The 14426-nt window shown below is 35.4% G+C and overlaps 1 protein-coding gene across 1 annotated transcript in view; it reads left to right on the forward strand.

Annotated features, from left to right (window-relative positions):
• The window catches only part of LOC119838716 (von Willebrand factor A domain-containing protein 8), a 24158-nt gene that overhangs the window by 7243 nt on the left and 2489 nt on the right, over positions 1–14426 (forward strand). The window contains exons 6-18 of the mRNA XM_038364800.1: positions 5400–5558; positions 6683–7022; positions 7356–7602; positions 7709–7849; positions 8461–8596; positions 8761–9658; positions 10022–10227; positions 10706–10887; positions 11359–11518; positions 12075–12230; positions 13042–13150; positions 13634–13754; positions 14289–14426. The exon at positions 14289–14426 is cut by the window's right edge and continues 43 nt beyond it. Coding sequence (XP_038220728.1) covers positions 5400–5558; positions 6683–7022; positions 7356–7602; positions 7709–7849; positions 8461–8596; positions 8761–9658; positions 10022–10227; positions 10706–10887; positions 11359–11518; positions 12075–12230; positions 13042–13150; positions 13634–13754; positions 14289–14426 — 2993 coding nt within the window. The remainder of the gene's footprint in view (positions 1–5399; positions 5559–6682; positions 7023–7355; positions 7603–7708; positions 7850–8460; positions 8597–8760; positions 9659–10021; positions 10228–10705; positions 10888–11358; positions 11519–12074; positions 12231–13041; positions 13151–13633; positions 13755–14288) is intronic.

The following is a 14426-nucleotide window of genomic DNA, read 5'->3' on the forward strand; positions in this document are numbered from 1 at the left end:
ATAGGGTTATAAGAAATGGATTAGGACATGCATTCTGCATAATTGGATAGTCCTCATCAAGATTCTTCGTTCTTGCTAAAATTCGGTCTGGAGGTCTTCCATCGTCACTGTAGAATTGATAATGTTTGCAAATTACGCGACTCTTTAAAATCGTTTGTTCGTAAAAACATTGAAATTAAATATAATTTATTTCATTATCCATTATTATAATATATTAAATAAGGAATCCCGCCAATTTTAAAACCACGTGTGCGATCAACTTTATGAAATGTTACGATCCAGTTGGATTAGATCATGCAAAGTTCCACTTCGTTCACATTTTTCAAGCAAAAAGACGACAATTATAAGTTTGGTGAACTGCTTTGTTTTTTATTTATTTTTTGATGTGATCAGTGACACTTTGGTTTTAGCATTTTACTGCTAACTTTAAAGTCTTTAGATTCTTTATTGAGAACTATAATTTCAATTTAGTAGGGATGCTACTGTTTATACTAAATATGAAATCATGGGTTAAGAATAAGTAGTGAAAGTTAAGGTAGGTAGTTCAAAGGTCAAGAATCAAGATGCTATTTTCGTAGTTTTATGGTATTTCAATTATTTTATGGCATTTATTTTAAAATAACCACTATATAATTGATTACCACGAAAGTTACGAATATTTTCAGGGGTAGAAAAGGGTAAGGGGTACGTACGGTTATAGTTTTTAAAAATTTATATTTGTGACCAAATTATAGGGGCGTAGACGACATAGTATTAAGACGAAGCCTTTTAACATTCTAATTTCTGTCGATAAATTGGAAACACCATGTATGATTATTACCGATTCTGATCTGGTACTTTTATTTATAATGCACCACTATGTCTCACTTACGCGTCTCCGTATTTTTGTCTGGTAGTAATCACTGTCAGCGATAAGGCAGTCTTTTGTGCATTGGTAAATTCATGGGGTAAAATTAAAAAAAAAAATCATTATTCATTCATTCACCATGCAGTAAATAACAAATATTTGGATGGAATAAAATTATTGTCCTTTCCCTTTATGTTGGCAAATTATAGGGTAACCCTATATTTGTTTACGAGGAGGTCGCATTAATATTCCCTGGAAATTGGCATGGTATAATTTAATTTGGTCGCTTCTCCGGCGATAAATGTCGTCTATTCGTACGTCCACGAACTGGGTGCACGCTACTTTGTGACAGAGGGATAGTTTAAAGGTAGCTGTATATTCTATTGGAGCACGAGGAACCTCCAGACAAAGGTTTAGAATGTAAAATCAAACTTCCTCGAATTTTCGTTTATAGCAACACATTGTTGCGTGAACAAGAAATTACGTGAAACAGACGTGGTCGTGTTGTTTTTTGTAATTGTGTACAAATCACTAAATAGTATAAAACAAAGTCGCTTTTTCTGTCCATATGTCCCTATGAATGCTTAAATCTTTAAAACTGCCCAACGGATTTTGATGAGGTTTTTTTTAATAAATAGAGTGCATAAAGAAGAAGGTTTATATGTATTATAACATCTATTAAACTATTTTGAATAAATGCGTGCGAAGCTGCGGGCAAAAGCTAGTTAAATATAAAGAACGTAAAGGTGCGTAAAAGGGTTTTTATGAAGATTTTCAATCATTTGTTCATAGCATAACCATATATATTTATTATTAGTTAAATAGTGGTTCTGACTCTCGGGGGGCATCTTAAAAGTTGGATTCTTGTGTAATTATTTATGGAAACATCAATAATTTTTTTCTAAATAAATATGTATTACCAAACATTTGCAGCGAAGTATTGTTGCATAATTAAATTGTCTAATATTTATTTGCTTTAAAATTATCTTCATCATAGAATATAGAGTTGGGCATTAGGATTTTATTAATTCATTCAATAATTAAATAGTCTTAATTTATTTGCTTTAAATTTATCTTCATCATAGAATATAGAGTTGGGCATTAGGATTTTATTAATTCATTCAATAATTAGATAGTCTTAATTTATTTGCTTTAAAATTATCTTTATCCTAGAATATAGAGTTGGGCATTAGGATCATATTAATTCATTCAATAATTAAATAGTCTTAATTTATTTGCTTTAAAATTATCTTCATCATAGAATGTAGAGTTGGCATTAGGATTGTATTAATTCATAAAGGTACCAAAGGAACTGTTATTTTGCACGGAACATTTAGTTTATTTGGCGAAATCAGTAGTTTCGAATGTTCGAAGTTTGTTCACCTAATAGAACTTTTAGCGATAGCATCTTTGCTGTAAATTATAGGCTACGAAATGTGTTCGAGCTGTTTTCAGATGTGTTCTTTTAAGCGCTAATGCTTCCTTGATGTTTTTTTGCTGTTTATCTGAAACGTAAGAATTGCTTTGGAGTTTATTATTATCTTATAAATTATTTTGGTTTTTTTACTACGCTTTATATTATATGAGACTGTGTGATTTCATTGCAATCTGGTCTATTATTAAATCTAACATTTTGTGGATGGATGGCGGTATCTGCCTATGGTACTGCCTAACCTATCCAGTTATGAGTGTATAATATAAATATTCTATGAGAGGGAAAAAATTGTACTAGGCATTATTTTTTAATATAAAAAGCTTATCGGCCTTCATATTGCCATAACTAAATTTTAATGGGACCACATGACAGGCACCAGCTTACTTAAAAAATAAACATAAAACCGATTCATCCATAAAAACTTTAAAAAAAAATCCGTCGAATTAATAACCTGATGGAAATACGAAATATTTGTGTCGATTTATGAAAAAAAGATTTAAATGTATTTCAATAAAATTACAAATTCTTAAGATAGATCATTGTTTTAAAACAAAACATAGTTCAATTTCGCTTTTGCGTGTTTGGAAAACGTGTTATTATTATTTTCAGTATCACTACAGAAGCGTTCTCTTATCTAGAAATAGTTATACCTCGCATTAAGGTCACAGGCTCGCGATAGTTCGCAACTCTTTAGCATACAAAGATCACTATCTTGTATCATGGCAGTACTTCGCTAGTTTACGACAGCCAATGTATGTATTGGATATATTTGAATCGTAAATTTAGATAATTTACGGTATCGTATTTCGCGCATGTTATCGCGTCATGTGTTGTTGACTTTTATCATTTGCATATTTGATTTGAATTAAACGACAACTTTGTGAGGTCGCCTCTCGGTGGAACTGTATTTTAGAGATGTAGACTTATAGAATTACTAGCTGCGCCCCGCGGTTTCACCCGCGTAAGTCCGTATCCCGTAGGAATATCGGGATAAAAAGTTGCTTATTCCAGTTGTCTAGCTGCCTACGAACCAAATATCATTGCAATCGGTTCAGCAGTTTTTGCGTGAAAGAGCAACAAACGCACACACATCCTTACAAACTTTCACATTTATAATATTACTAGGATAGGATGGTTTAAAATTTTTAACAAAAATAAAACCGTCAGCCAGTACTACAATTTGAAGACGATCATTATCTATGTTTATGTAATTATAGGACCATACAGGAGGCTTGAAGGAGGTTTTGAATGAATTGACCCAAATCCCAAAAAAAAAAAAAAAATGATTGAATTGAAGACCTTTTGTTTTGAAATCGTTTGAAAGGCTTTACTAGCTCTGCCTTTTGATTGAATGTTATTTTTTTACTATTTATATAATAAAGAAACAACCGGTTTCGTAACACCATCATAAGGTGTTATTATTAAAAAATTTATAATGGGACTTGAATTCAATTAGAGTGTTTTTGGTTATAGTTAATATTTATACCAGCACTGTTCCAAGTGTAGGTTATTTTCGCGTTTTCAATTATTATGAAAACGTAGATAAATGTGTAATAGATATCGAAGTGATATACAGCTTACAACTCTGTTCATAATAATATCAGTGTGAAGCAAAAATTCGAATTGTTAAATGTGAGAATTTATATACCCTAAAACAATCATCTATGTATTAAGTCTATATATGAATATGCAGTTTACCTTTATCGTCATTAACATACAATCGCTCGAATACAATGCACTTATCAAGTACTCCTTGTTAAAGATTAATGCAAATAAACGTCCAATTGCCGCGGTAAACGGAAGCAATTTGTCCGCAATTATCCGGAGCTTTCGTCGGCTCACTAGGTTACGTGATTGCATTTTGTATCAGCTCTTAAAGTGACAACAAGAAGTGGTTTTGGTCGCATATACTTTTTTTATCGAAAAGATTTAATTAATGTGTATCTAATTACTAGACGCTCGTCCCGGCTCCGCCCGGATATTAAGATACCTGATTTACCCCAAGGGAGCATTTAATCGGGACAAAATGTATCATATCATCCAAGTCAACTCATACTCTGTCTGTATACTGAATTTCATCAAAATTCGTTTAGTAGTTTCAGCGTGTTTGACGGACATGGATGTTTGTAAAAAGCAAGCAAACTTTCCCAATTATAATATCATATATAAATATATATAGTGTGATTACTATATTAAGCAAGAACGTTGTATCCCCTTTTTAAGACGATTGCGCTGACGGAGGAGTTTATATAGAGAAGGAGTGCAGAATCCTTACAATTTTTAAAGATAACGTATAAAAAAATACATTACACCACACATACTGTTTTGTTTATGGTTATGGTCGAATTTCGACGACTGTACGGCCACTATATTTATATTAACTTATCATTAAATTCAATCAATAAGATCTTTAGTGTAGTTATAAACAGTATATGTTATTTAGGAAATGTGCAAATCAGTATCACTAAGCAGAATATATAAAGATACGGACTACACAATAAATTGCGTAATATTAAAACGGGTCATTAAAGTTTTATTACAATTTAAGTCAGAATAATATTTAACATTGAAGTAAACGTCTTTGTATAAGAATTTAGATTTAGCACGCACAGGATGATAAATAACAATAATTAAAACTACAACGAGTGCAAACACAACCGCCCTTGCGTGACAGGCTGTCTTCAATTCGGTCTGCGCTAAGTTGCGAAATTAATTTTGATTTGAAAATTGCCTCTATAATGAAGCAAGTTTGCGTCGTTAATTCTACTAATTTTGTTTAATTTTTTTGCTTTTCAACTGCTAACTAGAGATTCATCCCGGCTTCGGGCGTGGTGTATATAGCATCATTATCATCATCATCATCATCATCACGATTAATTCATATCCAACTGAAATAATTTTTTACAACGGTTCCGTAGTTCCTGAGAATGTTTTTGCATAAGCGGAGTTTTATCAATATTATATTCTTCCTACAAACCTCTCCATGTTTTACTTATAGATTTTGTATGTAAATGTATATAAGTAGTCATATCCTAAGGTTCTATTATAAACACTCTGATACTTTAGTTAATCACAGGGCCACACAATAATATCATGAATCGAAAAATATATTTCCAGGAACATCTGATAACGTTAAAAGAAGTAGCGCCCCGGGTAGATCCATCAAAGCTCGAGCAGCTAATGTCAGCTGCGTACGCGTTGATCAGCCCTGAGTTGCAGCAAGTCAGCCTGCCAGACTTTCCCATTGACAATCTACATACTGCTGCATTCATATTGGTGAGTCTGAAATAAAAAAAAAAAAAACAATAAAAAAGGAAAATATTAGTATAAAATATGTTAAACTCTTATTGGGAAAGAAATTTTGTTTAATATATGAGTTGGTTGGTAAGAGGAACTATTAAACGTTAATATGATGATGCAGAAAGTCTTTTTAAAAGCTTTTTTATTTATTGCTGTGTTAAAGACGTGTAGTTTAGGGACTTGACTAATTCTGGCTGTTATTTATGATGTATCAGTAAGTTCAGAACTACGGTCATCTAGCATGAAAAAGAAAGATAAGTTAGAAAAGAAATTGTGTGATTTATGATTTGATTATTTCCGTAAAACAGATCGTTCAAAATGTGGCTAAAGTGATAACGTGTTAATAGGTATTCACAATTCATATATGCCTAGATTTTATGGCTATGGAGTGACAAAAAGACAAAATGACAATTGTTCAACTGAAAAAGTGCCTTTTATGGTCGATATATTTTATAGCCAAAATAGATTGCGTGTTGCGAAATGCCCTTGAAGTTAGTCTTTCTTAGTTTTGATGCGGTTCACGCGATCTCGTCATCTACGCGATTTCAGTGTCAAGGGGATTGGTACGCATTTGTGTATCTTGCTAATTACCTAAATAGAGATATTTGCTTATCTATTTAGTTCTGAGAATAGAGTTGAATTATTCATTTATAATAGTATGGTGTAGAAAATCATTGAGTTGTGTCGAATAGTGGCTGAAAGGACCGTTTCGTCCTCGTATCCAGTCGTCAATCCTTTGCTTATCCCATTGTTGATGAGCGGTGGTGATCGTTTACCTTCAGGCGAAACACCAGTTGAGGTGTCCGCTTATAGTATAAAAAATGCAAAATCGCCTAATTCAGTATGAACCGTTTGAAACAAATCTTTTTCTATTGTTTAATCTATTTAAATATTATACTTCTATGTTATAGTTCTATTGATTTAATTTATCTCTCGCATAATTAGAGAAACACATATTATGTATTATAGCCTCTTGTAGGAAATATCATTGTGCCATTATTTTGTATAAGGTTTACTTTCTGCTTTGTACAATAAAGTATTATAAATAAACAAAAATAAATTATGTGTAAATATTGGTAATTAATTCTATTCAATTTCAGGAAAACAATCCCAACATTCCAATCCACAAATTGTTATACCTCTTATATCCATACAAAACGTTTTTATCAAAAGATCACGTCAAGAATGTGGAAGCAGTTTTGCATAATCTAAATATGGATATGAAGCCCAAATGGACCATGTCTCTACAAGGTATAGAAGTCAAGGGAAAAGAAGCTCTGGTTAACATAGAAATGAATGGCAGTAAGAGTCAATTTAGTGTGCCGTGCGGAGAGCGCAAGAGTAAGAGAGAAGAGAAAGGAATAATTAAAACGGACTACCAGAGTCTCCTTTTGAATGAATTGTTGCTGAGTCATAGCGTGGGTGACTTTTGTATTGTTGGTGAGTATATTTTGTTTTATTCAAGAAAATGATATTTACCTTTTTTTAGCGTTTAATCGGGATAAAAAGCACCATATCACCCAATTCAGCTGTAATACCCTGTTTGTATAACAAATTTCATCAAAATCCGTTCAGAAGTTTCAGTGTGATTTACCAACATACATATCAACAAACTAACTTCCACATATTATAATCCATATATTATAAATATTAGTGTGATTTATCTATTAACTGATTCATAAATGAAACGGTTTATTTTTTCCTTACATAAAATAATATTTTTAACACTTTAGATATATTCTGTGCACAGCTGCAATGAATCTCACATTTCAGGACCAAAAGGCTGTGGCAAGAGTCTTCTAGTCAGTCAATTGGCGTCTCTATTGGGCTACACAATAGAGCCGATAGTCCTGTACCAAGATATGACGGCAAGAGATCTGATACAGCAACGAACTACATTGGATAACGGTGATACTGTTTGGAGGAACTCGGCATTAGTTGAAGCGGCTTTGAAGGGACGTATGGCTGTATTGGACGGTTTGCACCGGATACACGCTAGTACGTTGGCAGTTTTGCATAGGTTGGTTGTTTTATTTTAGTCATTATTGGAATGGGATAAGATACACTATCGATACGATAATACACCCTAATGTTTCCTCATATTTCATTGCTTATTTTTTATACAGGTTAGTTCACGACAGAGAGCTGCAACTTCACGATGGAACTCGATTAGTTCGGCACGATAGATACGACGATCTACTTGCTTCAGGCCTCACTGATAAGGACCTAGAGGAAAGTGGGGTTAAGAGAATACACCCCGCGTTTAGGTGAGTTCCAAGTTAAAATAATACTTATGAATCTAAATATATATAAAGCTCAATTTAATTCAATCTGTGGCATTATTCACGTGGTAGTTGGATAAATAGCCTAGTTTTATGCCTTTTGTTGTCTCTGTCTCCGCTAATCTAATTTGTAATATTCTCTGGACCATATTGCATCCAACTTCAATGAGTTTATAAACCAACTAAAAGTATTGATCACTAGCAGTTCGCCCCGGCTTCGACCGTGGTACATAATATAGCTTATGTCACTCAGCGAAGCTGCAGCTTTCTAATGGTGAAAGAATTTTTAAAATGGGTCTGTAGTTTTTGAGTTTATCCATTACAAACAAACAAACAAAAATACAAATTCTTCCTTTCCTTTCCTCTTTATAGTATTTGTGTAGATTACTCGTCTACAATTGTGGTCAAAATCACATCAAACATTGAAATATATAATCCCATTGAATGTAGATAACTTAATAATATAACATTACAGTATAAATATTAAAAATTCTTAGCCACTCAAATATTGTATTCGGACGATTAAAAAAGCAACAAACACTAAATGTATATGAAGAAAAAAAAAATGATTCTAATTAAAATTATTTTTCTTCTAGAATAGTCGCGTTAGCTGAACCACCCGTACTGGGTCGTGGGGCCCATTGGCTCTCTCCGGAAATATTAAGTTTGTTTATTTTCCACGAAATGCGAAACCTCAGTAAAGAGGAGGAAATATTCATTATAAACAGTCTGGTAAGCAAATTATTCTTAGTACGAATTGGCTATGCTCGGTTTCCTTAAATCATTATTTTCGCATTTATGATGTTTTCAATTTGAATCTCTAATTAAGCCGTAAAGTTCAACACCGTTAGCGTGAAATATAATCTAGAATATCAATTGTTGATTGTTATTTACAGTATGGCGATATATCCTCACCTCTTCATTCTATCATAAACCTGGCGGACCAGCTGAGGAACTCTGAGGACAGCACTCTCAAAAATCTATCATCTTCATTGTCCACTCGACAACTACTCAGGATAGCCAGTCGAATGTCACAATATCCCACAGATTCTGCATATGAAACAATACAAAGAACGTTCTTAGCTAAGTTCCTACCGAACTTAGCGAGGCGGGCGCTAGATGGCGCCAGTCAAAAGATTGGTATAGAACCTCCATCGCGATTCGGCCTCTTCGGTGGTTCTGAAAAGCAAATTGGCTGCTCAGTTGAAAACGGCGTCTTAACCATTGGAGACACGAGTACAGAAGTCTACAAAACGAAGGCCTTAACTAAAGTACCTGATATATTGTTCTACGACGTTCCACAACACGTCAGGTTGTTGGAGTGGCTGTTGCAAGACTTCTTGCTTGGCAACCACTTGCTTCTGGTTGGCAACCAAGGTGTGGGCAAGAACAAAATCGCAGATCGCCTGTTGCAACTGCTAAATCGACCGAGGGAGTACATACAGTTGCATAGGGATACTACAGTGCAGTCGCTCACAGTGCAGCCCACAGTGCGAGACGGAGTGGTCATCTATGAAGATTCACCGTTAGTGAAAGCCGTTAAGTACGGACATGTGTTGGTGGTGGATGAGGCTGATAAGGCGCCAACACATGTGACGTGTATCCTGAAGACGTTGGTCGAGAATGGGGAGATGGTCCTCAGTGATGGGAGACGGATTGTACCAAAGGATATGATGGAAAGTTCTGCTGGTGAAGTGGCCAGCTTCATTCCGGTCCACGATGACTTTAGGATGATTGTCCTCGCCAATCGGCCAGGGTTCCCGTTCTTGGGCAATGACTTTTTTGCGTCTTTGGGTAAGTTATTTCAATTAAGAGTTGCGCATCAAAACTTATGTAGAACAAATGCTTTTGAAGGACAGGAGATAAGCAAAAAATTAATTCGATTGTGCGTAAAGCAGCATATTGGATAAATTTTGTTTCTATAATCTAATGAAATATCTATCAAACTCTATCTCTACGATATCTAATGAAACTCTATTAACATTCTGCTCCTCAATTAAGAGGTTTTCTGGCACAATAAGTGTATACAAGGTATCAGAAAACGAACAATACATAGTCTTACAGCATATCGCACGATAATCTAATAACTAATCCATTATTTATTTACCTTTAGTATGAATTTCTTTAGAACGTCTTCACTTTCTTACATTTTCTTAGGTGACCTATTCTCATGTCATGCGGTTGACAATCCGTCGATCGAATCGGAAATGGAACTGCTCCGATCGTACGGTCCGGACGTTCCGGAAGAAATTATGAAGAAGTTGGTGCAAGCCTTCGCCTCATTAAGGAATATGGCGGATCAAGGACAACTCACGTATCCGTATTCTACGAGGGAGTTGGTCAATATTGTGAAGCATTTGCAGGTGAATGTCTTATAACACCCTATGGTGTTTGTATAAACTTGAAAGGAATTTGAGATGATTTAAAATGTCACATAAGTTTCAGGATAAAATTATTTCTTCCAAATATCTATAGAACCTACCTAAGCCACGTTTTTTAGATGTGTTTAATGTTTCCACATGACGAAATATCTATGGATAGACTCAATATGTATCTACGATTTTAACCAACCTATAAAAAAATGAAGTAGATTAGACAGTTTCTTCTTTGTTTTTTTTTTTTTACTCTTATCTGAGGTGGCCTACCTCTGCAGCAACTTCGGTGACCTTTTTTGTTGAAAAGATTTCTAACATTTACATTGAGTTTGAAGGTATTTTCACACTCATTTTTATATAATAAAATCTTTTTTCATTTATATTTTTCAAGTTAAACTTTCATCTACGTTAAGTTTCATTGAAATTTTTATAATCGACTAATTAATAAAATTCTCAATATTTCTAGCAATACCCAGAAGAGGATCTAGTAACGGCGATAGGCAATGTGTTCGACTTTGACCGTTATAGCCGGGACATAGCGGACACTCTCCTCGAAGTGTTGCATTCCAGCGGCCTGCCCACCCAGGGAGTGCTGGAGGGGAGGCCCAAAGAGGGGTCGGTGCAGCTCACTATTGAGAGGACCAGCGGGTGAGCTGCTACAACTATTTATATATTTTATTTTATTTTTCCGCAGTTTTATATCAAATTTTAATGCTAACTTTATTGTTCAACTTAGATTATAATTATATATTTGAATTTACCTCCAAATCGTTTTCTAAGTTAGATTGCATAGTATAGGAGGATGTTAAGCCCCATAAGTTATAGTTTTATGATCTGGTGCAATTACAACGATTGATTGATAAGTATTATTTTTTTTAAATGATATGATTTGTATTATTTCTTTACAGTCATAATTTCTTTTTATTGCCTTTTTATAATTGAACATTGCAAATGTTATAAATTTGTTATATTAGGCCTTAGACAATGAACGTCGAAAATATGCGTAAAATCTGTAAGAATAATCATTAATCGCCACAGATTAATGCGAGTGGTACATTTATAATTACGTAGAAAAAGTGCTATTCGTCACAATTTAAGTATATCACATGCAAATTTCAGCAAAGACGTGTCCTCACCGAAGCACGGCAAGGAGGACCCGAAGAACGAGCCGCACGTGGGCGGGAACACGTGGGCGGGCGGCACCGGCGGCCGCGACACCGCCGGCCTCGGGGGCAAGGGGGGGCCCTACCGCCTGGACAAGGGCCACAACGTGCACCAGGCGAGTAGAGAGGGGAACTGGGTTCATAGACTTGGGTTGACATGGTTTTCGTTTGATTTTATGGGGGAGAGTAGGGTTCATGGAGTTCATGGGTTCAAATGAGAGACCATTTGATTTAGCAAATCTGTTAGAAATAAATTTTCTTGGTCATGGCACGAATTGGGCCAGCTCGCACTGGAGATGTTCCGCACACCCACAGAAAACCGGCGTGGAATAGGCATGCTACTGTGTTTCGTACGGTCATTGAGGGAGCCAGAGCCACGTTTCCTTTTCTTTACCCGTTGCAGTCCACTCCTTCTTTCCAGTCGTCAATCCTTCCCTTCTCCCTTTCCCCTTTAAAACGGACGGCGCATTCGCAAAGGTACTAGACACGCGCATGGGAATAAATATTGAACTGAAAAGCTTGTAATTCTAACCTCAAACTCAAACTGAAACAGTCATTTATTCAATTGGACATCTCATAGAAGTACTTTTGAGTCGTCATAACACAGTTTTGACACTTACCACCGTTAACGCATAATCATATATAATCAACGATTGAACACTACCGCTACAGTTATCCGACGCGGAAAAAGATGACATACCGGAGCACGTGAAGAGAGCGGCGCGCGAGATGAACAGGAAGGTGTTCGAGGAGCGACTGCGCGAGATCAGAATGAGCGAATACGACGCCAACTTGTACGGCCAGTTCCTTAGGGCGGTGCAACCACAGGTTATATATACTTTAGATAGATAGATAGATAGATAACACTGTATTCCACACAAGAATTTGCAGGAAAACATAGATAAACACAAACAAAAGAGAGAATATGTTCAAAAGGCGGTCTTTCCAGACTACCATATAAATAATAAGAGAAACATTTTAGAGAGGAAGAGGAAAAAAAAAAAGAATAATAATAATAGTAGTGATTTCTGTCTTACTTCTCTTACGTCTTACTTTTTTGTATCTGTAATGTATAGCTGAAATGTTCAAATTCTAAGAAAAATATTGAAATATTTGGTTTTCGATCCATAATATAGAGTAACTTAATGCAATGATTTTCGGTAAATTATAATCTATCGATGTGAAACCAATGAGTTGTGAAAAGGGGAAACACAATATAAAGTGTTTGGCATAATATATAACTGAAGTATTCACGTTATAGTCTAATTAAAAAAAAAATTAGTCCACCAATCTCCAAAATCCAGTTATCAAGTTAAATGTCCACCAAATGGTACGGATCATAATTTGTCAACTGTATAAGCTGATGACATGTTTAATATTTATTTCCTATTAATATTAAAAACGCGAACATTTGTAAGTATGGATTGATGTATGTATGTATGGATCTTTGTTACTCTTTCACGCAAAAACTACTGAACCAATTGCAATGAAAATTGGACAACTGGAATAACATATAGGCCATATATGCGGGTGGAACAGCGGGGCGCAGCTAGTTAAATATAGTTCTTGATATTGATATGTTACTCCTTGAACCTCTTTAGCGCCGAATTTTTTACTAAAACGTTCATTAAACTTTTAGATAAGTGCTTTGAGAGGAGTGCTAGCGGAGTTACAAGCGAAGAAGAAGGAGAGGCAGTGGAGCAGACACCAGACCAGCGGGGAATTGGACGACGGGAAAATTATTGAAGGTATATAATTTTGTATATTTTTTATGTTATATAGCGGGCAACCGACAATTGTACGCCACACGGCAGATCACAGTAGAACTTCATATCATGTAAATATCACAATAAATACACACATATTTTTGAATTTGAAATTGACTAGGAATCGAGCTGGTGGTTCGCCTGATGGTAAGCGATCACCACCGCCCATTAACATTCGCAGAGGAAGTGACTCTACTCTACTCTTAATAAACATACGGAGCAATCGTAAACTTTTTCGATACCAGTTTTGATATAGTTAAATACAGAATTTAACAATGTGTCTAGTACACTCGTAATTGCAGTTTCTTTCTTCTATTTATTAAAGCGGAACATTTTTCGTAGGTTGTATTACTATACAAATACATACGTATAAATTTAAAAAAATAAACCATATTATTCACATTTTTTATTTTGTTTATAGACATACCAACATAAAGACAACACCAATTTTTTTTATATTTGAAGGTATAACGGGTGAGCGATCGATTTACCGCCGCAGAACGGAGCAGGACCCCCCGCCGGGCTCGCCCCCGGACAAACCCAAGCGGCTGAGGCTTGTCGTTGACGTGTCCGGGAGTATGTACAGGTTAGTGGCACTAGAAACCAGTAGTTTGGCTTATATAAATGCTGGTGAAGCGAGTCGTATGACGCAGTATGTTCAGTAATTTGGTTTATATTATAAAGGTTGGTGAGAAGCCGTATTACGCAGTATGTTACACACAGCCTAGTGTACAGGAAAAGTTCAAATATATTTAAACGAGTGTGTTAAAATGTATCTTATTGTGATAGTCAGACGTTCCGTTTCACAGCTGCAGTTTTCTTCGCATTTATGGCAAATGCGTCAAATCTTTTCAAAAACAAAAGAGAGAAGTCTGTTTTACGTCGTATGTTTGGAAGCTGGAAACGTTTATTTGTTTTTTTCAAACGTTTGTTTTTTTCAACCGACTTCAAAAAACGAGGGGGTTATCCATTCGACTGTTCTAGAGCTTTCGATTGAGTGAACAGATTTAGATGATTTATTTATTAAAGCTGACCACCTGTGTGGTTCCATTTAATTTTGGTCTATATCTAAAAACAAACCGTAATATTACGAAACATATTATCCATAACTGACCCGCAGGTTCAACTCGTACGACGGGCGTCTAGAACGTTCCATGGAAGCGGTCGTGCTGCTGACTGAGGCGCTGAAGGGCTACGAGACGAGAATACGCTACGATATGTTCGGGCACTCGGGGGAGGAGCACGCGCTCGAGCTGGT

The sequence above is a fragment of the Zerene cesonia genome, unplaced genomic scaffold (genome assembly GCF_012273895.1).
Source record: "Zerene cesonia ecotype Mississippi unplaced genomic scaffold, Zerene_cesonia_1.1 Zces_u004, whole genome shotgun sequence".
In the NCBI taxonomy this organism is placed as follows: Eukaryota; Metazoa; Arthropoda; class Insecta; order Lepidoptera; family Pieridae; genus Zerene; species Zerene cesonia.